At 39.6% G+C, this 27,676-nt stretch overlaps 5 protein-coding genes and 1 pseudogene across 9 annotated transcripts; 3 read left to right on the top strand and 3 right to left on the bottom strand.

The window, feature by feature from the left end:
- Nucleotides 1-491: 491 nt before the first annotated feature.
- On the top strand, nt 492-5,417 carry LOC111790902 (serine/threonine-protein kinase D6PKL1). Of its 3 annotated transcripts, none has more exons than XM_023672024.2 (3): nt 492-632; nt 1,434-2,794; nt 4,299-5,417. In XM_023672024.2, the coding sequence occupies exons 2-3, from the start codon at nt 1,485-1,487 to the stop codon at nt 5,167-5,169; spliced, it is 2,181 nt and encodes a 726-aa protein (XP_023527792.1). In that variant the 5' UTR covers nt 492-632; nt 1,434-1,484; the 3' UTR covers nt 5,170-5,417. The 3 variants fall into 3 exon arrangements, with proteins under 3 accessions (XP_023527792.1, XP_023527793.1, XP_023527794.1); XM_023672025.2 differs by having other exon boundaries at nt 1,386-2,794; XM_023672026.2 differs by lacking the exon at nt 492-632 and adding an exon at nt 669-934.
- A 1,106-nt stretch (nt 5,418-6,523) lies between these two features.
- Nucleotides 6,524-8,220, bottom strand: WRKY12 (WRKY family transcription factor). Its single transcript, XM_023672027.2, has 4 exons — nt 7,764-8,220; nt 7,535-7,608; nt 7,281-7,442; nt 6,524-6,946 (listed from the first exon to the last, which is right to left on the bottom strand). The coding sequence occupies exons 1-4, from the start codon at nt 8,004-8,006 to the stop codon at nt 6,784-6,786; spliced, it is 642 nt and encodes a 213-aa protein (XP_023527795.1). The 5' UTR covers nt 8,007-8,220; the 3' UTR covers nt 6,524-6,783.
- Nucleotides 8,221-11,955: 3,735 nt separating this feature from the next.
- LOC111790953 (protein ARV 2) lies at nt 11,956-14,424 on the bottom strand. 2 transcript variants are annotated; one of them, XM_023672092.2, is made up of 10 exons: nt 14,125-14,424; nt 13,984-14,031; nt 13,807-13,896; nt 13,248-13,293; nt 13,050-13,126; nt 12,861-12,955; nt 12,633-12,705; nt 12,437-12,512; nt 12,191-12,326; nt 11,956-12,109 (listed from the first exon to the last, which is right to left on the bottom strand). In XM_023672092.2, the coding sequence occupies exons 1-9, from the start codon at nt 14,224-14,226 to the stop codon at nt 12,235-12,237; spliced, it is 699 nt and encodes a 232-aa protein (XP_023527860.1). In that variant the 5' UTR covers nt 14,227-14,424; the 3' UTR covers nt 11,956-12,109; nt 12,191-12,234. The 2 variants fall into 2 exon arrangements, with proteins under 2 accessions (XP_023527860.1, XP_023527859.1); XM_023672091.2 differs by having other exon boundaries at nt 11,956-12,113; nt 14,125-14,423.
- A 559-nt stretch (nt 14,425-14,983) lies between these two features.
- LOC147793338 (transcription factor bHLH67-like) lies at nt 14,984-16,930 on the bottom strand (annotated as a pseudogene). Its single transcript, XR_015420344.1, has 4 exons — nt 16,865-16,930; nt 16,294-16,725; nt 15,801-16,175; nt 14,984-15,435 (listed from the first exon to the last, which is right to left on the bottom strand). The product of XR_015420344.1 is annotated as a transcription factor bHLH67-like (transcript).
- A 1,865-nt stretch (nt 16,931-18,795) lies between these two features.
- On the top strand, nt 18,796-20,254 carry LOC111791112 (zinc finger protein ZAT9). The gene has a single exon (XM_023672326.2). The coding sequence runs from the start codon at nt 19,031-19,033 to the stop codon at nt 20,138-20,140; it is 1,110 nt and encodes a 369-aa protein (XP_023528094.2). The 5' UTR covers nt 18,796-19,030; the 3' UTR covers nt 20,141-20,254.
- A 1,524-nt stretch (nt 20,255-21,778) lies between these two features.
- Nucleotides 21,779-27,550, top strand: LOC111791236 (Polynucleotidyl transferase, ribonuclease H-like superfamily protein). The gene is made up of 6 exons (XM_023672498.2): nt 21,779-22,099; nt 22,470-22,529; nt 22,642-22,754; nt 22,829-22,897; nt 27,046-27,097; nt 27,209-27,550. Exons 1-6 carry the CDS (start codon nt 21,818-21,820, stop codon nt 27,329-27,331), a joined length of 699 nt encoding a protein of 232 aa, XP_023528266.2. The 5' UTR covers nt 21,779-21,817; the 3' UTR covers nt 27,332-27,550.
- Nucleotides 27,551-27,676: the final 126 nt, after the last annotated feature.

Below are 27,676 nucleotides of genomic sequence, written 5' to 3'. Positions count from 1 at the left end.
ACTTCCGACATTTCACTTATCCACCTTCACCACTATTTTCATCCACCCCCCCTTCAACCCACTTTTTACCATCCCATTCCAAGTTCAAATGATTGCGAGCATAAATAATCCAAATGGAAGAAGAATTCGGAAGGGGTAGGTGGATCTACGGTTTATTTACAGCTATACCAAATGGGAATGGAAATGTAAGGGCATTGCCAATAACGTTGCATAGAGCGAGAGAGACGAAGAGAAAGTATAGGCGTCGCGGAGGCGGAGTGGAGCGACCCTACCTCCGCGACCCTACCTGTTTGAAATGAAGTGCAGGCTAAAGGAGGGACAAAAGTGGGGGCCGTTGCTGGGGTGATGGCCCCACACCTCTCTACCTTCTCTTTCTCCGTCTCTTTCACAGTCGCTCACTGCTACAGTTGCGTTCCGCATTCCATTTTCCGCCCAAAGCAAAAACCAAAACAAAACACCACACCCATAGCCATAGCCATAATCTTCCTTTCCCAAAAGCCTCCTACTCCGACTTGCTGCACCACACCAGGACTACCCCTCTCTGGATGCTGCCTCTTCTCCTTTCCTCCTCCACCTTGTAGGAGCCTACCATCGCCGATTTGTTCATACTGCTCCTCTTCTCCTCCTACCAGGTTCATCTCCTCTTGGAGATCTCTGTTTTCCTTCTTCTCTTGCCTTTACTTTACTTCATTTTAATATTGTCTTTTTCTTCACTCCCTTTTATACTGTTTTCCGGAGCTTCTCCTCCATTATTTCTATATCAATGTTGGAATTTCACTACTTATCTTATCAGCCTCTCATTTTTGCCTCCTTCGTTTATGCAATCAAGACGAGTTGGGTTTTAAATTTTCCAGGTTCTCCGAGGACAGGGGGTTGTATCGTTAACCTTCGGTTTAGCTATTTTTTGCAGGATGTTGGTAGTCGATTGCATTAGGTTATTCTCAATAATTTTAGTTCTCTCGGATCTCTGTTTTCGTTACGTCTGAGTCCCTCCTCCACATAACGAGATACTTCTTTACATCCTTAACTACTTTTCCTAACTTCTTAGTTTCTTTCGATAAAAATATCTCCTCATTCATTTTCTTTCAATACTGTTTTTCTGCTTTGGAAATTTTGATTGTTTCTCCCTCAAGCCATCAGTCTGGTCAATAGAGGAGGATAGATAGACAACACTAGTTTTTTTTTAATGGCTCAATGGATTATTTTCTTTTGCTATCTGCCTTCATTGACGGATTCTAAAATTAGATCATATATGAAACAAATAGTCTTCTCATTGTTGTCCTTGAACTGATGTTCTTATGTTCTAGTATGACATATTCATTTCACTGATTTTAAAGAAAGCCTGGAAGAATGATAATATATTGATTCGTAGGTTTGTTTTTTAGATCTTATCAGTTGAAGATAGGTTAACTGAATCAAAATCATGGGCGCAGATTCTTTTTTCACTTGGAAGTTTCTCTATGTGATGACACAAGTCACTGGACATGAAGAGGATTCCAGAGTCAAAAACACTCCCGTTATTACTGCCCATAGAGATGCTTCCAGAATCAAAGGTTCTTCCGGGAAATTTGTGTGTTTTGGATGATATACCAAAAGCACATGTGGCCTCAGCCAAGCAAGCTGGCCATTGGTCGAATATGCACTCAGCTAAGGTAAGAGACGTTGGAAGATCAATTGCACAAGGACTTCAAGATCCAGAAGTTTCTGCACCTATACGGACATCAAAGGGAAAATCCTCTTTCTTGGGTCAGGAAGAACCAAAGCGTGGTGTCACTTTAAAGGGTAGTAGATCTTTAATTGAGGAAGGTGGTCCAAGTTCCTTCTCTGGGGCTAGCCACCCGCCAGAGCCCGTGGATATGGATCTAATGAGAACTGTTTATGTACCCATAGGACAAAATAAACCAGACCCCTGTTGCTTGATGAAGAGTTTTTCCGTGAATGGCCCCTTTCTTGAGGATCTTTCAATCCGGGTTCCAGCCAAGAAACCAAGCCCTGCTGCTCTCTCCCCTGCAGAAAGCTTAGTTGACGAGCCGCATGACTTGGGTGTTTTATCTACCCCCTTTTCAATTCCTCGTGCATCACAAATTACAGAAACCTCTCTCCTTCCCCCAGATTCTGAGGAGAAGGAATGTGTTTGGGATGCTTCTTTGCCCCCAAGTGGCAATGTAAGTCCACACAGTAGCATTGATAGTAGCGGAGTTGTCACAGCTATGAGCATAGTTAATAGCTGTTCTAGCACATACCGAAGTGATGGAATGAGTATTGAAAGGAACTGTGAGAGTACTAAAGGAAGCATTAGAGGAGACTCTCTCGAGAGTGCAAAAACAAGTATTAGTCGAGCTAGTGATAGCAGTGGTCTCAGTGATGATAGTTGTTGGAGCAACATTACAGGAAGTGCTAATAAGCCCCACAAAGGAAACGATCCTAGGTGGAAAGCCATTCTTGCTATTCGAGCAAGAGATGGAATATTAGGCATGAACCATTTTAGACTGCTGAAAAGACTTGGATGTGGTGATATTGGTAGTGTTTACCTCTCAGAGCTAAGTGGGACTCGCTGTTTTTTTGCAATGAAAGTAATGGACAAGGCATCACTTGCTATAAGGAAGAAGTTAACGAGAGCTCAGACAGAAAGGGAGATCTTGCAGTTACTTGACCATCCATTTCTGCCGACGTTGTACACCCATTTTGAAACCGACAGATTTTCCTGTCTAGTAATGGAATATTGTCCAGGGGGAGACCTGCACACTTTGAGGCAACGGCAGCCAGGGAAACACTTCTCTGAGTATGCTGCGAGGTACGGAAAATACTTAAATGAGAAAAAGTAATAAACAGCATTCCTCTAGTGACTCCTTGGGTGCTTTGCCTGCTAGCAATTCTGACTTGACTTGCACATATTTAAATTAAGGTTAATTACATGTTTTCCTCGATCTTATATCTGAATTCAGTTGTTGTTGTTGTTGTTGTTGTTTTCCATTTTTTCCCCTTCCTCTTGATCTCATTCAACACAGTTTCTGGAAGGGATAAAAAATTCAACTCCAATCGGGCATGCTCCACTGCCTGTTTTCATCTAGCGTCTTTCAATTCTAACTGCCTACAGTCGTTTCCCGATTGAACAACCCATTTGTTTTTCTTTTTCCACATATTACTAAAGGGCGGACTTTCAATACCTTTAGGTTAAATTATCAAAACTACCCCTGAACTATGGAGTTGATTTGAATTATACCCTGAACTTTCAAAAGTTTAAATTTAACCTCTGAAGTTGGAAGTTTGTTTCAAAACTAACCTTGTAGGCTTTTTCCATTAAATTTATAGACGGAAAAATTTGTACATGCTTATGTGAACCATACAAGATATCGCCTTCCTCTCAACTCCATTCTCCCAATTTTTTATTCTTATATTTATGATGTTTTTGCTAATCCTAAACTCAAAATTTACTTCCCATACATGTTTAGATTTGTTCACTTAAGCAATGTATAAGTAGATACAAACTTTTTTCGTCCATGAATTTAAAGGCAAATGCCTCCAGAGTTATGAAATAAAGTCAAAACTTCAAGGTCTGAAATGAAAATTTCAAACTTAGACTATAATTTGGTTACTTTTGATAATTTAACATATCTTTTAAAGTGTATTGGTTAGGTTTGATGGTTGGACTCTGTAAAACCAAAATATGATAGTCGGGCAGAGCCTGATAGAACAGTCCATACTTGGTTGTTTTTTTAGTTGTCTCATCATTGGAGTTTGAATGTTTTTCCGATACTTAACTATTAATGTTAGTATTCACTATGTTTGTAGTTACTAAAAGGGTTGATTCAGTTGTTATTCCTGTTCCTTCCTGGTTATGAATTTCAATGATCCAAGCTAATGGTAGATAAAGTAAGGCAAGGAATATGGGGCTTCTGTTTGATATTGTGTGATACCTCCTAGCCCATATTCCTTTCCTTTCTTTTTGAAAATGAGTCTATATTCTTAATAAATCTATATATTTTTTATATTATTGATGTAGGATGAACGTTAACTGGCCAGGGTCAACGAGTAGTATTTTACTTGTAAACTATATTTTAGTTGATTCTAAGAAATGCCTCTAAAGTAATGAATTCTTGAGGCATGGGGTTTCCTCCCCTCGTGGCTTTTAGGCTGTGTTCTTCATTATGTTCTTTTACTGATCTTTTTTTTTTTTTTTTAATAGTAATAATAAATATAAAGAACTTTGAGCTAACTGTTTGTTACCATTGTGTCCGTCCAACAGAGGGTTAATGTGTCCTTAACTCCTTATACAAATTGTTTTTTTGTATTTGCAGGTTTTATGCAGCAGAGGTTTTACTGGCCCTCGAGTATCTTCACATGCTGGGAGTTGTTTACAGAGACTTAAAACCAGAGAATGTACTGGTTCGTGATGATGGCCACATAATGCTCTCAGATTTTGACCTTTCACTAAGATGTGCAGTGTCACCCACCCTAATAAAAACCTCACATGATTCTGACCCATCGAAACGAGCTGCATTCTGTGTCCAGCCTGCCTGTATCGAGCCATCATCAGCTTGCATCCAACCTGCATGCTTTATTCCACGACTCTTCCCTCAGAAAAGCAAAAAGAGAAGTCCCAAGCCTCGAAGCGAGCTAAGGTTGCAATCCAGTACTTTTCCTGAGCTGGTGGCAGAGCCGACCGCCGCCCGATCCATGTCTTTTGTTGGCACCCATGAATACCTAGCCCCTGAAATCATTAAAGGAGAGGGACATGGAAGTGCTGTTGATTGGTGGACTTTTGGCATTTTCTTGCATGAACTATTGTATGGAAAAACCCCATTCAAAGGATCAGGAAACAGAGCCACACTATTCAATGTCGTGGGGCAGCAACTGAAGTTCCCAGAGTCTCCAGCTACTAGTTATGCTAGCCGAGATCTTATTCGAGGTTTGCTAGTAAAGGAGCCACAACATCGGCTCGGAGTTAAGAGGGGAGCAACCGAGATCAAGCAGCATCCTTTCTTTGAAGGTGTGAATTGGGCTTTGATACGATGCAGCACGCCCCCGGAAGTGCCAAGACCTATGGAGGCCGAACTGCCCAAGTTTGGGGTAGTTGACGCAACAGGCGTTAGCAGCAGCAGTAAGAGGATGGTTGGGACAGATGTTGTCAAGTCTGGTGGTCAATATCTTGACTTCGAATTCTTTTAAATCTCATATAGCAGGATAATTTGCTGGCGTCTGAAAGTAATTGGTCGTCAATGTTAAAATGAGCATCTCAGATTCCTGTGTTCTTTCACTATTGAATCCACCTCATAGTTAGATATTCCACTTTCGAATTGGTATATTTGATAAAGCAGATCTAGGATTTGTCCAATGCAGTAAATTGCGATTCATGAACATTGTCTTCGTTCTTTTGAATGAGAATCATCGGTCAATTGCATCGTTTTGAAGACAAATATCTGCTCTGTGACCGTCAACATATAAGTCCATAATTTAGTTCCGAGGCTACTGAAAGACTAATGTCTACTCTGTGGCCGTCAACACAAGTCCACGATTTAGTTATGAGGCTACTGAAAAATGAAAGACATGGTTACCATATGGACCTGTACTTTCACCATTTTTCATTCTTTCTTGGCCGCTTATGCCATAAGTGTTAGAAAAAGACGAAGACCGGCAGGTTTGATATAGGCATTGACTTGCAGGTTCACAACTCCTCTTTACCCTGTAATTATGCAATTGTTGGATTTTATGCTAGTCGTTCATTGTCTGCATGATCTCTCTCCTTTGCTCAAATCTGAAACTTCTCACTCAGATCTTATGCTCACTCTCAATTGAGCAAATGCAAATCTGGAATCTCCTCCCTCGTTCGCATGACTTCTCCTTCGTCATTGCTCATCCTTTTTTCTTTGCACTTATCGATTTCTCTCCTTTGTTCATAGAGGCCTTGTCACCACAATTGCCACCCCACGTCTATAGCGACACCATCGCCTCAATTGTGCTTTGCTGTCGCAGATTGTCGTGAAGGAGCAGCGACAATCTAGAATTTTTATGTTGTCTTTATTCTTAACATTCACGCTTTGAAACAATTTGATTTTTATTTGATTTGTATCAGACGATTTCTAGTTTATAAAGACCAGGGAGAAGTAAAGTTTGTATGATTAAACTATTTGGTTGTACTGTATGTAATTCTTAAAGTGTACCAATCGGTAGCTTTAAGTAGTTTCCAACAGATGTGTGTGAAAGTGGGGTCTGTTACGGAATCAAAATTAAAATCAGAAGATGTGGATGGTGGACGGTAAAATTAGGAGTGAGATGGATTTCAAATTGCGGCTTTAAGAAAAAATTGTAGGGGTGGGAATGTGGGGGAACATTGGATGGCATGGGCAGGGGCTACGCGTTGGGCTTTGTGCTACCCACAGAAGTGATATTGGGGTGGAGGGGGCGTCGTGGCAGCCCAACGCCAGCACGCCCACCATTCAGATTCTGATCCAAATGGACTTGATTCTCGTTTATAACAATAAGAAGAATAGGAAGAAAGAAAGAATATATGTAGAATTTGGAGTGGAGTGGAGTGGGGTCCTTCTCATTTTCTCATGTCATCTCATGTCTAAACAACTAAATACATATTTTTCTCAGAAAAGGAAAAGGAAAAATGGGAAAGTTAAGAAATAATTATACAAGCAAAGAAAGGCCAAATGAAATGAGGAAGCAAAGATAAAAGAAAATTATACATAAAAATGTAGGTAGAGGTAAAGGTAGAGGTAGAGGTAGAGGTGGAGGTGGAGGTAGAGGTAGAGAGAGGGGTAAAGTGATTGATTGAAGTCAAAAGGATGTAAAGGGCTCGTGCTCCGAAGAATTGGAGTCGTCGCAAGGGGAGTGGTTGTGTCTACCTTCGTACGTGGTTATCACCATCCGGCAATCTTCCGACAGTCGCTCCACCCTCTTCTTCACTCGGCAGTTATTATGCGTACAACGGTAGTAGCTTCTGCAACAAAAGTATGAAACAAACAAACCTCACTTTAATCACCCTCTTCTTCAGCCTTCATGCATTTCTCTTCTCTTTTTTTTTTTTTTTTTTTATCTGCTCCAATGTCACTCTCTCTACTTCCCTAACCACCCCTATACACATACAATGCAACTTATATCCTAATTAATTCATCTACTTTCATGAAACTAAGTAGTAGGCATGCGGAGGAGCAAGTGAAAATGATTAATCCATCAGGGATGTGGTAAGCACACAAGGGTTATTATATATATATATATATATATATATATATATATATAAACATTAAAAGAAAGAAAGAAAAGAAGAAGAGTACCTAGGATGAAGGCTGTTCTTGACGACTTTCTGGCCATATTTTCTCCATTTATAACCATCGTCGAGCACATCTACATCGCTTCTGGTCTGGAAACAGAAACGCGGCTCTCTCAGCTTTCTCCTCACCTTCACTTTACTCTTATCTGCATTTGTGTTTCTCCACCTGCAAATCCCAACATCCATCAGTTTTTCAAACAAATTACAAAGCAAAAATAATATGAAGAATGTGAAAGGTAGGGGGAAAGCGGTGTATACCATGAATTGTTGCCATCGCTAGCGCTACCATTGCAGTTCTCGTCGTTGCCGGGCTTCGGATCCTGTGTTCCCACCTGAATTTTTCCACAAACCCAAACGTCAATTATAACACGCACGCTGACAAAACATAACAAGGACATGGACAATCATTCCACTTTTCTTTTCTTTACTTTACAAACATATGATTGAATTTGGTGTAATAGCATTGTTGAATCCTCAATAACACCACCTGCTCGTTGCTCCAAGAAGGTCTACTAACGAGATGGGCGTGAGCAGAAGTTGTAAAGGCAGGTGGCATGGTGGCGGTGGCGGCGGTATTGGGTGACAAGAAGCTCAAAACCTGGGTGTGGTCTTGGAAGTGAACGAATCCCATTTGGTGGATGGGTTGGGGAAGAGGAGGTGCATTTGAGAGGTGGAAGGAGAGTTGAAGTTGATAACTGGGAAGGCCTGATATTTGTGATCCAGTTTCCATTGGTCTTTCAGAATATGATTATAGGAAGGAAAGTGGGAAAGTAAGAAAAAGAAAAAGAAACATATGCTTTCTTCTCCTTGTTGATGGTGACGAATTCAGGTGAGGGTGGCGTTTGGGTCAACCAGTAAATGCGAAAAGGAATGTTTTCAGAAACTGTATATATATAAAAATAATTTGTAATATATCTCTCAGTTTGTGCACACTACAATTATGTACATGTTGAAAACAAACATATGATATGCCAGCTGCTCCATAATGCGGGTCTACGCCACTTCTTTTCTTCCTTCTCCAAAAGCTATTCAAAATATTCCAATCTTCTTTTCTTATTTTACCCTCTTTTAACAATTTCCTCCCCCAACACTCCTCTCATTTCTACAATTTGTTTTTTCCCCTTTCCTACTTTATCTAAATATCCTTCATTAGTATTTAGTTCTTACAAAACCACAACAAATTGTTTAAAAACAAACCTTGGGTGTCAACTACGCTATTGGTAGCTCATAAACATTGAAGAAGATATTAGTGACATTTGAAGTAAGTGTGATTTGTGGGATGCAATGGGGTTGGGAGGAAACAAAAGTTTGGAGGTAACCAAATGAGGGATGACTCAAAAATGCATCACTTTGTCTCTCTTTCAATCACTTTACAACTTTTGGGTTTGTGTAGGGGCTGTAGATTTGTGCAAAGGAAAATGATGAAACCTGTTTCAACTCAAATTCCAATATCAACTCTCCCCTTCTCTTTCCATTTCCCTTTTTTCTCTCTTTCACGCCCCAAACAAGCTTAATACGCAAATACTTGAGTCCAACTTATGTGACATTAGTTCTCCTCCTTATTTTTCAATATTACATTCGTGTTGCATATTAAAATTAAATACAACGTGAAATTAGAGAAGAAGAGCAACATTTTGATTGGGAAAAAGGAAGGAAAAAGGAGCGGAGAGTTGAAAGTGAAACAATAATTGTATAAGAAAACTTTAGAACTACACTCATGAGTTGATGAATGGAAAAGGGAGGGAGAATGCAATGAGAGAGAAAAAGAGAGGCGCGTAGGCGTAGTAGCCCATACATAAAATATGTTAAAACAAAATTGTTGAACAGCTTTGGAATGGTTGACGTTGGAAGTAAAGGGTGTGTGAGTGAGTGAGTGAGTGAGTATCTTGCTCGCGGCCCACACCGACGTCAAAAGCCATTTCACAGGATCTGAGTTGGATTTTCTCTGATTTTGAGGCTTCAGATTCATGTGCTGCTGGACCGCTTCATTAATCTAATCCACAAATATCTTAAAAAATTATATTTAAATAAATAAAAATCTCTATTTTACTGTGCAACCACTGACCTTTGATGGATCATAAGAACTAGTAATTAACATTTTCCTTTTCTTCAGAAAAAAAAGTAACCAAGATTTTTTTCCACCTTGTCTTATTTATTGACCCCTTTTATTTTTCCTTTTTTCGGTAGTAGATTTAAATCATTGTACAATGATTATTCAATCTCTTTTGGATGGAATATATATATCATAGGATTCCGATAGAATATAATATTTAATGGAGACAATATAATATCCATCTCCACATGTGTCATTTCCTTTCCTGCAACATTTTTGTCAACAAGAAGAAAGCTGTTAGTTAGAGGAAATTGAAAAAGGAGAAGTTGTGATTATTAGTGAGTAACCTCAAATTTAATTTGTAATTCATGGTTTGTAGGACTTGAGAAGTTAAGTTTTGATATAGGGTAAATGATGAGCATAGATGGGCAATAAACGTGGAAGGTGGAAGATAGAATTGTTAATTCTGAAAGTTTTGCAATGATTAGAAGGATTGATTAAATATTAAACTTTGAAAGGATAAAAAGTAGATTAAAGGCTGGCCTGCCCATTGCGGTTACAAGTAACAAGGATCGAGAAGGAAAAGTAGAATAAAGTTGAACGTGATTGGGATGTGTGTTGTTTGTGTGTCCCAAATGAAGGACGAGCTGGTTGCTGGTTGGCAGTGAAGGGAAGATTCGTTGAGAAGGAAGAGAGGTCCCTCAAGCACTACGAAATACAAAAACAAAAACCCTTAATGTGAGTGAAAGGGAAAGGTGGGGGGGAGGAGGGACCTGGTTGTTTGGAATCATGGCTGCCTTTGGGGAGAAACCAAAAAGCACACTGGGGTGTGGGTCACGGAGTTGTGTGGAAACTGGGAAGGGGAGAAAAAAACGTCTTCATCCATCAACCCTTCTTACTCCCTCAGAAGTCAGCTCTCAACTCGAGACCACGCACATCGAGGAGTGTCTTTGCGTAACGTAACTTTGTTTGTACATAGTAATTTTCGGTCTTCCTCTTTTCTAGTCTTACCATTGTACTCTTTCAAACTTCATAAGACTCACGCCACTTATTCTCATATTCAAACTTCAAACTCAAGAGCTCTCATTTAGCACTATACTAAGTCGATATATCTTTATAAGCATTATAATGACTCAGATTTTTATAATTATGTCTCAATAAGCATTATAATGCCCATGTAAACCTAATGAAGGGTTCGATTAAACAGGTCATTTTGTAGTTAATTGCAGCAATTACAAGGTAATGATATTGTTAATTAACTAGGGCTGCGGGTGGAAAATTATGAAAGCGACGCTTTGTTGTTCATGGGTTGTGGATAAGAAATTCAAAGTGTAATAAACAAAAAAGAAAGGGGGGTTTGGAATTGGAATTAATTTTTGTTTGGAATTCCATGCAGCAATAATTGCATCTTTCCATCAAATTCTAAGATCCCATAATGATAGAGTGAGGCACCACACCTTTGGTGGGCTCCACCGTGTCTCAAAAAGCTCCTCCCTTTCTTCTCTTTTTTCTCGATAAATAGACTAATCAGCCTTTGGTTTACTCCAACCACCCTAATTCAACCCATAAATTTGTCTTTTCCCCCTTTTTATTCAAATCATTTAGGGTTCACTGTTTCCTCCACCTGTCTTCACTCCATCTACATTCTGGAAGGGCTTCTTAAAAGGAAACTTCCACATCTCTATTTATATAAAATAAAAATAAAAAAAAGGTTAATTGTGTAATAAAAACCTACTTAGAGGAGGTTTTGTAAATCTATAGTTACAAAAATGTGGTGTTAGAGCAAAATATTTAACCAAAGAATTAAGATTTGATTGGAAACTTGGCAATGAAGGAGAAATTGAAATTTGGGCCTTATTTGCCCAATCATGATGACCTTTGACGGTTGGGCCGATCTAATACTTGTTGTCCGCAGGTGGGCTTGTAGAAAACAAAACAATGTTTCCCTTCACTGTCACAACTGGATTCTATACACTTAAATGCCGGGAATGAACTGCGACGAGTAGTTGGTTCGAAGTTGGTTTACGAAAAAATGATGAGGGCAGTAGTTTTAGACAAGAGTCTTGTTAGTCCAAGATGTGCAAAAGTTACTCAGAGAGACTGCACAATTGTATCAGTGTATAAATCCAGTTTTGTCTTGTTTTCTTGGATGGCCTTCTCTTACCCTTTTCACTCCCACAAATTCACCTCACACAAATCTCTCCTACCCCTCTTCACTCTACTCCACACCCTTTTCACTCCCACAAATTCACCTCACACAAATCTCTCCTACCCCTCTTCACTCTACTCCACACCCTTTTCACTCCCACAAATTCACCTCACACAAATCTCTCCTACCCCTCTTCACTCTACTCCACACCCTTTTCACTCCCACAAATTCACCTCACACAAATCTCTCCTTCCCCCTCATTTAAATCTTAATCTTTAATTGATTCGACCTTAAAAGTCTCTTCTTTAATTTCCCAATTCTTAGAAGAAGAAACAAAAGAAAAAGAAAAACAAGCTCATGACGCAGTATATCAGATCAATCTTGTCTTGTTCATGTCATCTTATCTCATTTCTCAGATAGACGGATGAGTTGAGCGCCAATCCAACATCATCAGTTATAACCATTTTAGAAAGGGAGTTCTAGTAAGTAAATTTATACCAATTACGTCTTTACAATTAACAAAATGTCACTAGTATAAAAACATACCTCCTTTCAAAGCCACCACATTCACTACCAAAGTTATGGACTCCTTAAAATATCCGATCCAATTCTGGAAATAGTTTTCATCAATCTGGCTGTGTAAGAAACCACAATCCAGATCATCATCTTCTATACTTAAAGTTGCATAATTAGTTTTGGAATCTAGTCTGACCTCACATAACCCCAAGTTCTTGTGCCTGTGTCCATCTTTAAACTTCATTTCTCAAAAAGCTTTGTGGCCAGAAACTTAGCTCCATGAGCACACAAGCAAGTTCCAACGCATCTACTCACACCTGACTCCGTGATCACTGCTTCACAAAAAAGATTTTAGAAGTGAATTTGGCAAAATTCCTAATCTATACAATAACCATCCAAGACCCCAGAGTTATCTGCTGCGGACAAATTAAGTCTTCCTTGCCTTTAATTGCTATTACATTGGATGATAAAACAAATAAATCTATAATGAAGATCACTGGAGATGGAAATTCCCAGATCTGCAGTAAAACACGACGAATATCAGAAAGATACACAAGTATTCATTCAATGCATTTTAGATTAATTAAACAGCAATGTCTACAACAAAAAGAAAACAACTAGAACTATCGAAAGTATACCATCATGCAAACAAGAAAGATCTTGAAGTAACTTGAAATAATGATGGCAAAGAAAAAGTCTTTGTACCTGTACCTGCGCAAGCAATGAGAAACAAACAAATTAGAAACAAAATGAGACGTCCTACGGGCAAATGGACGCATATTCCATTGCTGGTTTCACTGAAGAAAAGCAATTTGGAAGCATCTAAAAAATTAAAGCAACAGTCTTGAAAATGTTTTACAACTTACTTATGGACCCCAGCTGAGCTCCTCAGAAATACTCTTGACAAAATATGAAGCGCACAAATAAACATAATATTTCCGACACAAATATCCATCAAAATCTACAAAGATGTTTGAGACAACTTCGATAAATGCACGTGATCATCGTGAAACACCTAAAGCAACCAAAAAATGGTTACAGGAGGGATTGCAAACCTTTTGACAGATCCCAATTGTTGATGAAAAGGTCATGGATGATTGTTTCTCACTTAGTCTCAGAATCATGTACCTGTCTAATTGATTGCGGCTAAGGTACACAATGTAGAAATTAAAGAAATAAGTATGATGTAAATAGTAGAGTACGAGAAGGACAAGACATCCCAGGGGTGGGGACTTCCCGACCGAATTGGATACAAGCATCCAAAAGAAGAAAACTAAGTCCAAACTTCCACGCTAAATCCTACAAAAGAGCCAAGGAAAAAACCGTATTAGGATTATAAACGTTTCACCATTATAATCCTAGTGTACTCTCTTTTCCTTCTTTATCTTCTTGTCCATATGCTTCCAGCACTCTGTAAAAGCTGTTTTCCTGTTGCTGGAGTTTGTTTATTTTGGCTTGTTATCTTGGGCATATTGCATAACACAGAAGACTACCGATTCAGCAGGGAAGAAATATAGCGGAAGGAAGGGAAGAGAAAACATTTTCTACCATAATTAGAAAAAATAATAATCCAACTAAAAGATTTCATCAATGTTTATATATTTAAATAGAAAAAAGAAAAAAAAAAGTCCTCAATCCAAATTTCAGAGACGCATAGCGAAGCTAAAACTGATAACCACTCATGAAATAAAACGAAATGGTGAACAGAGTTACGAGTTATCAGTCATCACATACCATGTGAAATGAGAAAAACAAATATCCATTTGATTTTGTTATGTGCGTGTGAAGGAAATGAGGCAATTGGGTGTGTACCTGACGAGACAAGCAATCTGTATCAATTAGGTTGTAGAGCAGATGTGTGTAAGCCTGGCGCTTGAGCAGTATTAAATCGATAAGAACAATCTACCACATGAAAAATCATATACTCCTCAGACAAAGCAATTGCATACACAAATAGAAACAATCGTAGTAAAGGAGTGGACGACTCACCATGATTTCGCACTCAATGTATTCGTCCGCAACGGATTTGCAGTTGTCCTTAAAACATAAAGCAGCATAAGGATTTTGCAAAAATCGCATAAAAGGAGAGGGGGAGGGAGAAATGTTGAGAAAGCAAGCAAGCAAGCTTACGCATTTGACAAGATGCATGTTCCCGGGTGAGTACAGAAGGAACAATTGATTGGTTCCAAATCCACACTGCACACAACGATTCCGGTTTGTATCCCTTCCCATTGAGGAATTCAAAGAGAAGAGAGTAATCCAGCGACACAGTCGACCAAGTTGACTCAAATCTTAGTTGTAGGATTTCTACTACATCTATCTTTCCCTTTTATCGACCCCGACCTGGAATTGGATGATGTTAAGACTTTCGGCATCACCGTAGACTTCGGGCCTATAAAAAAGTGGCCCATGCTTTTATTCCTCAACCGGCCCAGACTGCGACGCACTTCTACTCCTCTCCACTCTCCTATTCATAATTTTGGGGTTAAAACAGCAGGAGCGTGAGAGGAAGTCATTCACTCCCCACGAGATTTGAAGCAGAAGAAACTAAACAACAAATAAACAATTAGGAGAAACACAATGCGACCACACAGATTATAATCAGTTAAGGAGACGAAGTAGCAATGGTGGGAGTGAGATCATTGAAAAAGGCTCAATGAAGGTGTGCAAAATGCTTGGTATGGACTCACGTCTTCCTTCCTTCCCTTTCACAGTGAGTACTCCACTCTCTAATTGAATTTTGAGTGTATCGGTTATTTAGAATGATATTTTGCAATTTGTAAGCTAGGAGAGAAGCTGCTATGCCCATCTCTTTTGGTTGCGCTAAGAACATTTAAGCACATTACTCGTGGATGAAATTCTTAAGTTTAACACTTCATCTGCAAACAAACAAATCCTTTTCCTTAGTGAGTGAGTATGCACAATACTTGTCTCATTCCCTTGGCGCAATGGCTGGCTCATGGGCCACCCAAACCCAAATCCCATGAACTATTATTAAGGAAGCCGACCACCAAAAAAAGGTGTTGCTGTTGTATTAATATAATTTATTTTGTAAAACATTTCTGAATTTGCGTGAAGTGGGAGACGACAGACACCTGTATTAAGCAGTAAACATCATCTTTCCTGCCATTCTGACCAACCCATCTGCACTACACTAAACAACAACAACAACAACTGCATTCGAGGTGCCCACACAAAACCCAACTCAACCTCTCATCCTTCTTTGCTTTCTTCTTTTCTTTCCTTTTTCTTGGAAGGGAAGTAGGGGGGGAGGAAAAGGGGGCCCCCCTTCCTTCCATAGTCAGCGACTGCCACTGTCCTGCCTGAAATTTGCCTTCGCCTCATTGACTTGACTTGACTGCCATCGTTGATGAAACTGAATATTTGATGAACTGCTCCTGCAATCTGCTCCGCTGATCCTAGCTTACATTCATCTTCTATCTGAATTCACACGCACTCAACATAAAACCCCCCTTTGTTAAAAACCAATCATATTTCTTGCTCAACTTACCAACTGGAACGGTTCATGCAACAAGTACAACAAACACCATCCTCAGTTTGTGGAGCAAAAACCATACATTTTATTAGAAAAAAAACAAAAATGTTGAAGGCAGGAACAGAGGCGGCCTCTTGGAAGTTGTAACCGAGGCACTGTGCTTGAGTTCCAAAGTCAGACTGGTTGACGTTGACTACAGAAGGAGGGCACAGACTAATAATTTACCCCCCCCCCCCCCCCCCCCCCCCCCCCCTCTAAACCCTAAACTCTTAAGGAAGAAAAATAAGAATACAGGGGGCAGAGGCAATACCTTTAGATTGAAGGAGTAAAGCATGGTGGCAGTGGCTTGTGAGGTAGTAATGTTGAGATGCAAAACACTGAGCCTAAGATCTTCCAAACCAACAATGGCTTTCAACAATTGGCCTTGCCTTTTGGGGCATCTTATCTTCAAGCTTACATGGGTTTGAATCATGGTAACCTCTATCTCACCCACTTCTGACTTCATCTCTGCGCAAACTCCTTCTCCTATTCTTCCATTTGAGCCCATTCCCACTTCTGATTGCGCACCCTTACACCCACTGTCCGCTCCTTTCCTTCCTTTCCTCTGTGCTTCCAAGACTTCGAGTAGCTGCTCCAATTCCTTCACGAACTCTATTGCACCCCCAATTATCGATGCCTGATCACCCTTCATGTGCACAAAAACGCGTGAGATTATAATTTTACATTCTTTAACAGGACTGGACAAAACAATGTACAAGTTGTTTCAGGAAAATGTCAAAACATTTTATTGTTGTAAATAGTACCCTTTGTATATAGGAGGTGGGTATGAGGGACTTGATAACGTGGAGATGGTCGTTCATTTGGCGTCTCCGGTTGCGCTCGACGGCAATATGGGTCATTCTTTGGCTCTCCACTTCTTCCTTGTTCTTTGTTGCCTTCCATCTCTTTCGTTTTCTTGTTTCCTTGGAATTTGGAGGTTCATTTTGGTCCTTCGTTTCTGAGTTAATTGGTGAAGAGTAGAGCTGTACGAGCTCTTGAATTTTACCAACTCCCTTTTCCCCTGGCTTGTTGAAGTGCTGCAGCTTCACCAAGTTTTGAAAGTTAGGCTGCTTGAATGACTGCGATTCCACATTCTGCAGCTTCTGAAGGAATGGGATCTTATCTTCTAATTCTTCAAATCCCAAGCTTGTGAATTCTTGTTCCGAAGAAACTCTGTCCGAACATTCACCATAAAACTGAAAAGAATAGAGTTGAGGGTGAGAAGAGAAATAACACAGAGCATTGAATGGTACATGTATTTGAGAATGCTAAGAGTGGGTGTCCATGAAAAAGGAAAGCGTAAATAAACAGAAAAGGGGATAGCATTTATCATACACAAGGATTAACGGGTGGTTGGAGCCTCTCCATTTGAAGAGCAGAGCAGGGCTTGTTGAAGTGTGTTAATTTAACCCCCTACTTGTGTGTGTAGATAACCAACATGTGATACTAACAAAACAATAGCATTAAATGCAAAACCCAATGAGCAGAAGGAGACCCCATATCAGCCCAAAACACATTCCTTGTTGGTTTCTGATGCAGTCGATACTCTTTATAGAATAATATTAAATGCTATGGGTAGAGAAGAATGCTGTTCTCGGAAGAGGAAGGTAGAAAAGATGGCAATGAAGACAAAACAAAGGGGCGGTAAATAGAGAGAGTTGGAGAAGAGGAGAGCGTGTTAGTTTAGAATGGCACAAGCATTATTGGCGGTGACTCTCGTTCCCTCTCTTCCCGCCCTCTCTCCATAGTTTCAGAAACGGAAGTGAAGGCCTCAACCCTATTATTACCTATATGGAGTGCGCCGCTGGTCTCATGATGCGTCATTCACATCTCTCACATCCCTCCCTCCCTCCCTCCCGCCTTCCTCACAATACACACTTTTTATTTACCTATTTCTGTATGTCTTGGATTCTTTTCTCCTCTCTCAATTATTTACCTATTTGTTACTTGAGAGTTAGACGCCGTCTAACTCTCAAGTAACAAATGATCCAAATGAGTCAAAGTAGTTTAGTAAACTACTTTTAAAGCACTAATTTTAATGGTTGAAACTTGGGAGTTGGCATCACACTATCTCTTTGTTTTTGTTATCAAACAAGTTCTTAACCATATTACTATTCATTAAGCATAAAGAATAAGAAAAGGGTGAGGAACCCATTTGTTGGATTAGCAGGTGAAACTAGTGAGGAAGTCTCGGAAACCGCGTGATTCTCAATTTAAATTTAATTGAAAAATAAAAATAAAACCAATCAAGTGGGAGGGGTGTGCCTGTGTTGCCCAAATGCTTACTCCTAATTCAACAATTCGGTACAATTCATTAATCCACAGTGGACCGTCTCATTCCTGTTTGGAAACACCCATTACCTTATCCCTTAACCCTTTGATTAACTTTAACCCACCTCCCTGACTCCGTCTACTAAACCCCCCTAACATTACGCACATTTACTCCCTTCCCCACCACACATCCCCTTTTCATCTCATTTCCACATTCAATTTCCAACCCAAAGATCCATTTTTGAAGGGCCTTTCTTTTTTTTCTTTTTTTTTTTTTTTTTTTTTTTTTTTTTTTTTTGCTAAACTTACCCCTCCCCCGACACATCCTCTCACACGTGGACTCAGCATCTTCCTCCTGCTGCTGATTCACTGTCACCGCCATGTGACTTTATCAGCCGAATAAAAGAAACACCTTTTATTTAAAAAAATTTAAAAATTGGGACTTTGCATTTTAGATGAGAAGACCTGAGCCCTTCCCGATTCTGCCTATCGTTACAACAAACAGGCAGTTTCCTTGACCTGTACAAGAATGGCATCGGTTTATTTTGGTAATTATTCGTTTAATTCCCACAGTGTTTTTAATTAATGACCGCTAAATTCAACTTAATCACACTTTTTCTTTTTTTTCTCTCTTTTCTTTTTCTGTTCAGCTCATCCAAATATCTAACCACCCCTCATTTTTCAATAATATATATATTTTTATTAAAAAAAATTGAGAAGGGTAGTTTGGGGATTATAGGATCTGAAAGTGGGAAGGGATGGAAATAAATGGTGGAAACGGGCAACACTTACATACTTCCCTACTTGATTTGCATCTTACTTTCTACATTATTTTCCCCATTTATTATGCTCTTGCCGTTTTAATCCTGGAAGGCCACTAAAAGTACCAATGTACCCTTTACCAATCGCAAAATCTCTCCTCATTCATTCTCCTCCCAAAAAAAACTGATTTCTTTTTTTTTTTTTTTTTTTTTCTTTTTTTATATAGAAAATTTAATATACTTGTTTCGTAGCTTTGTATATATCTATTGGTTGAGGATTGCTTGTCACCTACTCTTCAGCTTACACTCTCTCTCTCACGTAGAAAGAAAGGAAAGGGAGGAAGGAGGAGAAGTTTCATACTCTGTTTTCTCTTTGTGGGTTTCCCTTCCCCCTGTTTTGTCAGAAAAAGAAAAAAAAAATCTTTTTTTTTTTTTTTTTTTTTTTTTTTTTTTTTTTGTGCTTTCATCTATGGACAGGCACAAGTGCAAGCTCTGCTTCAGAAGCTTCTCCAATGGCAGAGCTTTGGGAGGTCATATGAGGTCCCATTTGATGAACCTTCCACTCCCACCCAAACCAGAAGACCCACCGCCACCGCATGCCCACCTGAGCGAAGACGCCGACTCTGCTTCTTTCCTGTCGTCCCCCTCATCCTCGGAAGGCGACGCAGAGGAAAAGGGTCTGGGTTATGGGCTAAGAGAGAACCCCAAACGAAGCATTCGGGTGGTAGATCCCGAATTCTCATTCGCCGTGGACGCAGGCTCGGTGGTTCTGCAGGACCGGGAAAGTGAAACAGAGTCGTCAAAGAACCCTACTCGGAGAAGATCGAAGAGGACTCGTAAGCTCGATCACCACCATCACCAGCATGTCCATGAGCATCATCATTACAGTGCTTTTAAACGGCTTCAGGAAAAGAAGGTGAACCAGCCGGAATCGTGGACGGAGGCAGAACAAGTTAGTTCGATCTCCGGTAGCACAACGGAACAAGACGTTGCGTTTTGGCTGATGATGCTTTCTCGGGATAAATGGACGAAGCAGCGAGGTGGGTATGAGGAGGATGAGGAGGAGGAGGAGGAGGAGGAGGACAATGAGGATGAAGAAGAAGAGGAAGTAGAAGAGTCTATGGAGGAGACCGATGATTCCGAGGCGCTGAAATTTCCAAAGAATCGGAACAGAGGGAATTACAAATGCGAAACATGCAACAAAGTGTTTCGATCTTATCAAGCACTTGGTGGGCATAGAGCTAGCCACAAGAAGATTAAACTCTCTGTAACTTACAACAATCCCCAACTGGTAACCCACCGTGAAAATGCAGCTTCCATGGGTGAAAGGAAAATTCACGAGTGCCCTGTTTGTTTCAGAGTTTTTTCTTCCGGCCAAGCCCTGGGCGGCCATAAGAGATCTCATGTCACCGCTTACTCATCACCCAACTCAATTCCGCCCAAAACTCCACCACCCAAAAAGTTAGGTGACAGTTTCATAGATCTTAACCTCCCGGCTCCTTTCGAGGAAGACGATGTTAGCCAGATCGAACTCTCGGCAGTTTCTGATGCGGATTTCGTCAACGCCATTAGGCAATAAAACATACCTCCTCTTCTCAATTTTTTTTTTTTTTTTTTTTTAAAAAGGAAAAAAAGAGAGGAAATTTTGACCTTTTACTGGGTATTGATTATAAAGTTTGTTGAGTTTTGACTACTTTTATGGTTGAAAGCTTCATTAATCGGACTTGGGAATTCTCATCTAACTGCAAAATTCATTCTCTGAATTCCATGCTGTAATTTACTAATTACTGATTGTTTGAGGCTTGCTTTATTTGAAGGTGGGATGATTTTGAAAAGGTGAGTGCCGTAGTTTTAGTGAGAATAAAATTGTATGTGCGTCCGTGTGGCCTATTCTATTATCATCATAAATGGAATTTTGCATTCTTATTTAATTGGTTTGCGTTCTTATTTAATTGGTTTGCGTTCTTATTTAATTGGTTTGCATTATTAATGCCTCCATTCAATACCGCATCCTTGGGAGTTATTGTTGTTTTCCTTCACCACCTTCATCTTTTGGAACTAAATCTTGTGTAATTTTTCAAGATTCTAAACTTATAAAATGTTTTCCAAATGCATTTATGAGGTTATATATTTCTACTTTTCTTTCCTTTCCTTTCCTTCCTCCCCCAAAAAAGCTATCAAATGCCTTTGTGAGTTTGGATGTTATACTCTTACACGTATCGGGCTTGTCGTACTTTTTCTATCCAAGTTTTTAATGAAATTGAATAGCCTTCTTTAAAAACAAATTGTCATGGCCTCATCATAATCCCTCCTCACTTAACCTAACCTAACCTAAGGAACCCATCTCTTCTAAATTTACTAAATGGCAAAGTACTAAAAAGGGGGAGCCATAAAAGTCGAGGAAGACTTGGTACTTTTCCCCAATACAAAAAGGAGCATATAAAGCAGAAACAGTCAACAAATCTGATCTCCTTCCATTTCTCCCTTCACCTTCTATACAACAATTCAAACCTCATTTTCTTTCCACTTTCTTTTTTTCTCCCTCAACTCCAATTCAGCTATCCATTCAAATTTCATACCCAAAACTGCATATTCTCCCAAAACCCCTTACGCCTCGTTATTTTAATTTCAAGTTTAAAAAATAAGTAACAGTTGACTTTTAATACCTCGTTACTTTAAAAAAAAAAAACACCAATTAAGGGTCATTTGACATTTATATAGAACAGTAGTGGCATTATTAGTAATGAATGCGGTAGGGGTGCTTTCACATCATAGAGAGAGAGGGAGAGAGAGGAGAAGAAATAGAAGAAAGATTGGAGAGAATGAATCAATATTTGTAGTATTGTTTCCATTGCACGTTTGGTTTTCAGACAATGTAAATGGAAAAATATGATCACATCCTAAGTTTTGATGGACAGTGGTTTGGTTAATAGGCATCAAATTCTGGGCCCAATAAATTGTAAGCCCAAGGACCACAAACCCACCCACTTTCATTCCTTTTACAACAATATTACTTCTTTTCCCTTTCACTCAAAACATGAACCAACCACAAATTTGATAATTAAAATCACTTCTTTCTTTAACAAAATATACACACACACAAATAAATCAAAACAATACTCTCCACTTTTCTATGCTAAATTAAGGGAAAAAAAAAAAAAAAAAAAAAAACCTGAGGAAGTGAAGAAGCGCGCGCGCGCGCGCATACATAATTGTATAATTTGGTACTGCGGAGCCTCTTGTTGGCTTGGAAATAATGTGCGCGCTACATTTCCAACCCTATCCGCCGCAAAGCCACAAACTTCACTCTTCCGCGATTTTCTGTCCTCCACGACCCTCTTCCCTTCCTCTTCTGCCTCCATCTCCTAACCTAATTTGCAAATGCAAAACCGCAATTTCCTCCGTCGAACTTCCTCCCAACGCCCTTCGCCGCAAGCTCGACCCGCAGTGGAGAGGAGGTTTCAGTCTAGGGGTTGACCTCGGAACGTCTCGCACTGGACTTGCTCTTAGTAAAGGCTTTTCCACTCGTCCTCTTACTGTAATTTTTCTGCCTATTACACTTTATTTGATTTCATTCCGCCGTCTCTGCGCTTTTCCCTACCCTCTAATTTCAGGACATTCAACTTCTCCACTGTTTTCCTACTTGCTTGTTTTTCTGTGGCATGGAAATGCCTATTTTTCTGCCACATTTAGTGCTAAATGCGTAGTTAACGCAGTGATGATCGATACTCTTATTCAATTACGTTTCTTCTGGGACACAAGTGTTTATAATGTCGCGATCGGAAGACTGTTTCTACTTTGTAATTATTATTTATACAGTCCGCGACGCTCTATTTACACAACTGCCTTTAACCCTTTGTTGTGTGTTATCAAATGTTTGGGCTTCCTAATTTCTTTAGCTGGCTTAGGTTCTGGAGTTGCGAGGACAAAAGCTTGAGTTTAAGCTTATTGAGATTGCTGAACAGGAAGTATGCATCTCTCCCTCTCTCACGATATTGCTAATGAAATATTATCAACATGTGGAAATTTATTTCCTCTCTATATTGCACATTATTTGATGGAAAAAGAAAAAAACTGTAGGAAGCTGATGAATTTATTATTGGACTTCCTAAATCACTTGATGGAAAAGAGACACCTCAGTCAAACAAAATCCGTAGTATTGCCGGAAGGGTGGCAGCCCAGGCAGCTGAAAGGTGAAATACACGGGATGATTGTATTTTATTTCTCCTATGTCTGCCTTTCTGTTCTGATACAGCTCTGACTTTAGGGGTTGGAGAGTTTACTTGCATGATGAACATGGGACAACAGCAGAAGCGGAAAGCCACATGATTTGCAGGTATTGTTGTCTTCAATATTCACTTATGTTGTCTTTTATTCAATATTGTTTCCGTGGATTCTATCCCATAAAGTCTCATGCATCTCCTTTATTGATATTGTTAGTGTGGAATCCTGCAAAATATATTGCACTGAATGGATTATCATTCAACAGAGTGCCAGATTGATTTATTCATTTCCTTTGAGGATTTTGATGACAGATTTGAGGGGTTTGTAGAAATGATAGACTACCACGTGAAGATTCTTAGACTAACGAGGAATTAAAACTAATGTTAAACTCTACCATATTGTGGCATTAACCTCATGAATTTATCAAGGTGATGCAGAAAAAAGGTTGCCAATCGCTATGGTATTATTGGATAGGTAGGAATGGAGGATAAGAAGATAGGAAAGGCTTGGCTTGAAATGAAAAAAGAAATATCCAAGAAGTGCAATTATCCCCATCAGCTTGTAAACAAGGAATAAATGGCTTGAGGACTCAATAGTCAACGAGGTATTGGTGATCATGAGTAGTTGCCAACGACGTATTGGTGATCATGACTAGTTCCTAAGGATTTAGGAGGCCTGGATTCTCCCAAGGGAATTGGGATGCTATTTGAAAATATTTGCTAAAATCACCCCACCTTAATGGGGTGAAAGTTTTCTATTCATAATCATTTACAGAATCAAATAGATTACAAAGGAAATGGAAAGAGCAATAAATGGATACACGATATTAGGCTATGATCAAGGGTCAAATATGATAACTTATGGTAAACCGTAATTTAAGGCTAAATATCCCCAACACCCCCCCCCCCCCTTCCGCGCAAGTTGAGCGCTGGAATTGAACGAACGTGAAGCTTGAATTTAAAAAATTCAAAGAGTGGTCGAGAAACACTTTTGGTGGAGATGTTAGCAACCTGGAGATGGGAAGGTACATACTGTGTGCGAAGTTTGCTAGCGACAACTAAGTTCTCGAAGGAATGATAATCTAGTTCAACATGCTTGGCCCTCTTGTGAGAAACGGGATTGGAGCTAAAAACATAGCACTTTTGTTGTCACATAAGAGCAAGAGCTATTGTGGAATGGGGACCTTGAGGTCATGCAAAAGATGCGTAAGCCAAAAAGTTCAGCAGCAGTCATGACAAGAGCACGATGCTCAAATTCACAGCTAGAGCATGAGACAGTAGGTTGCTTCTTGGCACTCCAAGAAACAAGATTGTTACCAAGATAAATGGAATATTCGAATGTAGAACGACGAGTATCGGGACAACCAACCCAGTCAGCATCTGCATAAGCCACTAGCACACTAGGAACAACGGATGGATGAAAGGTAAGGTCAAAGTGGAGTGTTCCCTTAACATAGCGAAGAATACGCTTGACAGCAAGAAAGTGATCTGCATTAGGGACATGCAAAAATTTTCTGACAGAATTGACAACATGGGCAATATCTGGGCATGTAATGGTCATGTACTGAAGGGCACCAACTAGTGGGTTCGTCCTCGATTAGAAGAGTACTGGGTGTGGTTCTTCCTCGACTAGTACTGAAGAGTGAGTCGACGACCTTGACGAGTGGGTTCTTCCTCGATTGGAAGAACTGTTGAGGTGGAAATGAGAATGACCTTGTTGGTTGCTACAAGAAGCAGGATGACTTCTATGGGTGCGACCACGATTAGTGGCTGTGAATATCGCAGGAGTGGAACCCAATCAGTCGGATACCTCCAAGTGTGGTTAGGCACCCTCCACTGTGCGCACAAGCCGAAGGCCTATCTCGCTTTCGCTTTCCAAGTCTCATTTGGATGAGGCGCCGTCGCGCAACTCTCATTTAACATTCTTTCTTCTCTATCTGCCTAGATAACCTCTTCTCCGATTCAGGGTTGGATGTTTTAGGGGTTATTAGCAGTGTTTATTACACACAAAACAACCATTTCTCCCTAAAAAAAATATTAAAGCCTTAATGAAGATTCTCTCTCAGATGATATATGTTACGTCCACAAACACTCCATATAAACCTGCTGGATCCTCATAGAATCAGGATATTTCTCTTCCTGGTTTGAAAAAGGATTCAGTTGAAATTTGAATATTTTTTTTAGGGAGAAATGGTTGTTTTGTGTGTAATAAACACGGCTAATAACCCCTAAAACATCCAACCCTGAATCGGAGAAAGAAAGAAAGAGGCTTTCCCAATATTTGAATTGCAATAATTAGTATTCTCTTGCAAGGAAAGCCTCTTTCTTTCTTTCTCCGATTCAGGGTTGGATGTTTTAGGGGTTATTAGCAGTGTTTATTACACACAAAACAACCATTTCTCCCTCAGAAGACTCAAGGGAGCACTAAAACAACTCAAAATTTTCAGTTTTAGAGACTAAATCAATAAGGGAAAGAGGCGAGAGCCATCTGAGCAATAGAAAAAGTTAAAAAATTGGCGTCGAGTCCATGAAGAAACCAGTGTACTTTATCAATGTCCTTGACAGGTCTGTCAATGGCGTGAAGCTGGTCACAGATTGTTTTGAAGGTACAAACATACTCAGCAACAGGTTTGGTGCCGCGTTTCATTAGTTGCAAGTCATCCTTGAGTCTTATTTCATGGGCTTTCGAATGATGGCTGTACGTAGTCTCCAATGCGAGCCAAAGTCATGTGCAGTGGAGAGACCAATGGCGGCAGCAATGGCTTCCTCAGTGAGAGAGGAGAGCATGAGACAAAGAAGTTGTTGATCGGTTGCTTTCCACGCCAAATATTTGGTGTTGAGTGTTGAGGAGGTTGTTGGTTCAAAGCGAGGTGGTGAAACGGAGTTCGATCATCGTAGCCCAGCATGTCTTAATCCTCAAGGAGTGGGAGTGATTAACCCAACTATGTCTTAATTCTCAAGGAGAGGGAGTGAACAGATTTGTTGGATTTAGCGCATCCTCTTGGATTTCCTTACACAATTTGTTTTTTTTGTTTTTTTGTTTTTAATTCAGATTTTCTTTCTAAAGCCAGTTGGGAACCCTTGTTGAATCAACTTGGCTTGGATTGGGGGATGCTCGCTGGTTTGGTCTACTTTTCCCATCAATTAGAGCCTATTATAAAAGGAAAAGGAGAATTTAATGAAGGCACACGAAATCTGTAAGAGAAAATGAATACCTTTGATGGGAACCTAGATTTATGATTGCAATCGAGAAAATAGGGGCTGAAACAAATTACTGTTCCTAAATATTTGGCTGCAACATCATCCTTTGCTTCTTTTTTGGAGAATTGGTGGTTGCCGTGGTCATAGACTTATACCTACGTTCGAAGGTTCTAACTTGGCTTTTTTGAGAGAGAGAGAGAGAGAGAGAGGGTTGTTGCATGGAGATTGGGAGACAATAAGGATCCGTGTACCAGCCAACATTGGCCCCAAGTTTTGAGGTTACTATCTCTGTTAACAAGATTTTATGAACTAGAAAAGAAAGGATATGCTTGCAGACATCTGTTTTACTCATCTCTAATATTTTTACCTATCAATCGTCTCCACTAAATGCTCTATTGATTTTATACTTGCAACCCCAACACTTCAACAATGTAAAAGAAACCATATTGTAACTGAGGGAGAGAAGCAAGTAACAGTGAATGACGAGAATGATGGACAACCAAGTCAATTACTCGGAAGTTTGATTCTCTTGCGAACTTTTATATGAAACTGTGAGGGTTGTTGCATGGATAGTCACATTTTTGTCGCCTGTAGTCATTGATGTTATCAGTGTCCTTTTTGCTTTATTGTATTTGATGGTAGAGTAGAATGGAACGGTTTATGTTTAAAATGGGCCTTGCAGCTGTTCTTAGATTTTTCATTATGCAAATTAGATGCTTCGAAAAACAAGTTCACTTTTGATTGTTTTTAGATGTTTCTATTGCGGGTCTCTCTCAGTGTAAATTGACAGCTGTGGTTAAACTGTCTGTTGCATCAACTGGAAGAATTCTATGTAATCTTTTACGCTTGGGGTTGGCTTTCCTCCCCCTCCTTTCTCCCACTTCTTTTGTAATGTCATATTATCTATGAAATTGGTTGGTTTCTTATTGAAAAATAAACAATGATTTCCCCTTTGTATCAGAATATATCTATACTTATCTATTTGCGTTGGTCACATATATCATGTATAATGATGAACAAGACATGAATCTGGAAAATCGACTTACGATGTTTTCTTCAGGGGGCTCAATAAAACTACTCGGCAGAAGAAAATTGATGCCTATGCTGCCATGGTAAAGTGGTGAAAATTCTCATATTTATGAGCATTGGGTGATAAATGCTGCAATCCATGTCAGGCGCATATTTTTTGTTTATAATTTTCTCAATACCTTTATTTGATGCAGATGGTACTAGAGAGATATTTTTCCATGTCAGGCGAGGGAACCGAACTTGTAGTGCCTAAGGGTCAAGTTTTACAGGAAAAGCTTATCGAGGGACCACCAATAGACCCTGACTTCAAGGATTAAGGACGTGCTTCAGGCAAGGAAAAAAATAAGCTGGAAAAGAGGCCCTCGGTCAACAAAGGTATTTATGTCTGCTCAAGCTCAACTCTAAAAATTTTTTCAAAATAACTTCTCTAAATTTTTTTTTTTTTTTTTTGGAGATCGTGTAGTGTAATGCTTACTCTAAAACTATTTGTTTATACAATTTGTTTATACAGTAGTAATATTCTTTATTTCTCTTCATTTTTGAATTCTTATCTAATGACCGAATTCTTATCTAATGACCCGGGACGTAATCCAGGACTGTGAGGATAAAAAAAAAGATTTTTTCTGACACCGGGACGTAATCCAGGACTGTGAGGATAAAAA

The sequence above is a fragment of the Cucurbita pepo genome, chromosome 3 (genome assembly GCF_057944985.1).
Source record: "Cucurbita pepo subsp. pepo isolate OVF chromosome 3, ASM5794498v1, whole genome shotgun sequence".
NCBI lineage: Eukaryota > Viridiplantae > Streptophyta > Magnoliopsida > Cucurbitales > Cucurbitaceae > Cucurbita > Cucurbita pepo.
The sequence above is the reverse complement of the archived record's forward strand: the minus strand, read 5'-3'. Positions and strand labels throughout refer to the sequence as shown.

Bases quoted from the DNA above. Each gene is read 5' to 3' on its own strand.
- LOC111790902 (XM_023672024.2), top strand. From the start codon at position 1,485: ATGAAGAGGATTCCAGAGTCAAAAACACTCCCGTTATTACTGCCCATA. The intron at 2,795-4,298 runs GTACGGAAAATA...TTGTATTTGCAG, and splicing joins TTCTCTGAGTATGCTGCGAG to GTTTTATGCAGCAGAGGTTT.
- WRKY12 (XM_023672027.2), bottom strand. From the start codon at position 8,006: ATGGAAACTGGATCACAAATATCAGGCCTTCCCAGTTATCAACTTCAA. The intron at 7,609-7,763 runs GTGGTGTTATTG...GGAAAAATTCAG, and splicing joins CTTCTTGGAGCAACGAGCAG to GTGGGAACACAGGATCCGAA. The intron at 6,947-7,280 runs GTACTCTTCTTC...CTTTTGTTGCAG, and splicing joins AAGAACAGCCTTCATCCTAG to AAGCTACTACCGTTGTACGC.
- LOC111790953 (XM_023672092.2), bottom strand. From the start codon at position 14,226: ATGGGAAGGGATACAAACCGGAATCGTTGTGTGCAGTGTGGATTTGGA. The intron at 14,032-14,124 runs GTAAGCTTGCTT...TTATGTTTTAAG, and splicing joins ACATGCATCTTGTCAAATGC to GACAACTGCAAATCCGTTGC. The intron at 12,513-12,632 runs GTATACTTTCGA...GTTTTACTGCAG, and splicing joins TCTTTCTTGTTTGCATGATG to ATCTGGGAATTTCCATCTCC.
- LOC111791112 (XM_023672326.2), top strand. From the start codon at position 19,031: ATGGACAGGCACAAGTGCAAGCTCTGCTTCAGAAGCTTCTCCAATGGC.
- LOC111791236 (XM_023672498.2), top strand. From the start codon at position 21,818: ATGTGCGCGCTACATTTCCAACCCTATCCGCCGCAAAGCCACAAACTT. The intron at 22,530-22,641 runs GTATGCATCTCT...AAAAAACTGTAG, and splicing joins TTGAGATTGCTGAACAGGAA to GAAGCTGATGAATTTATTAT. The intron at 22,898-27,045 runs GTATTGTTGTCT...TGTTTTCTTCAG, and splicing joins GAAAGCCACATGATTTGCAG to GGGGCTCAATAAAACTACTC.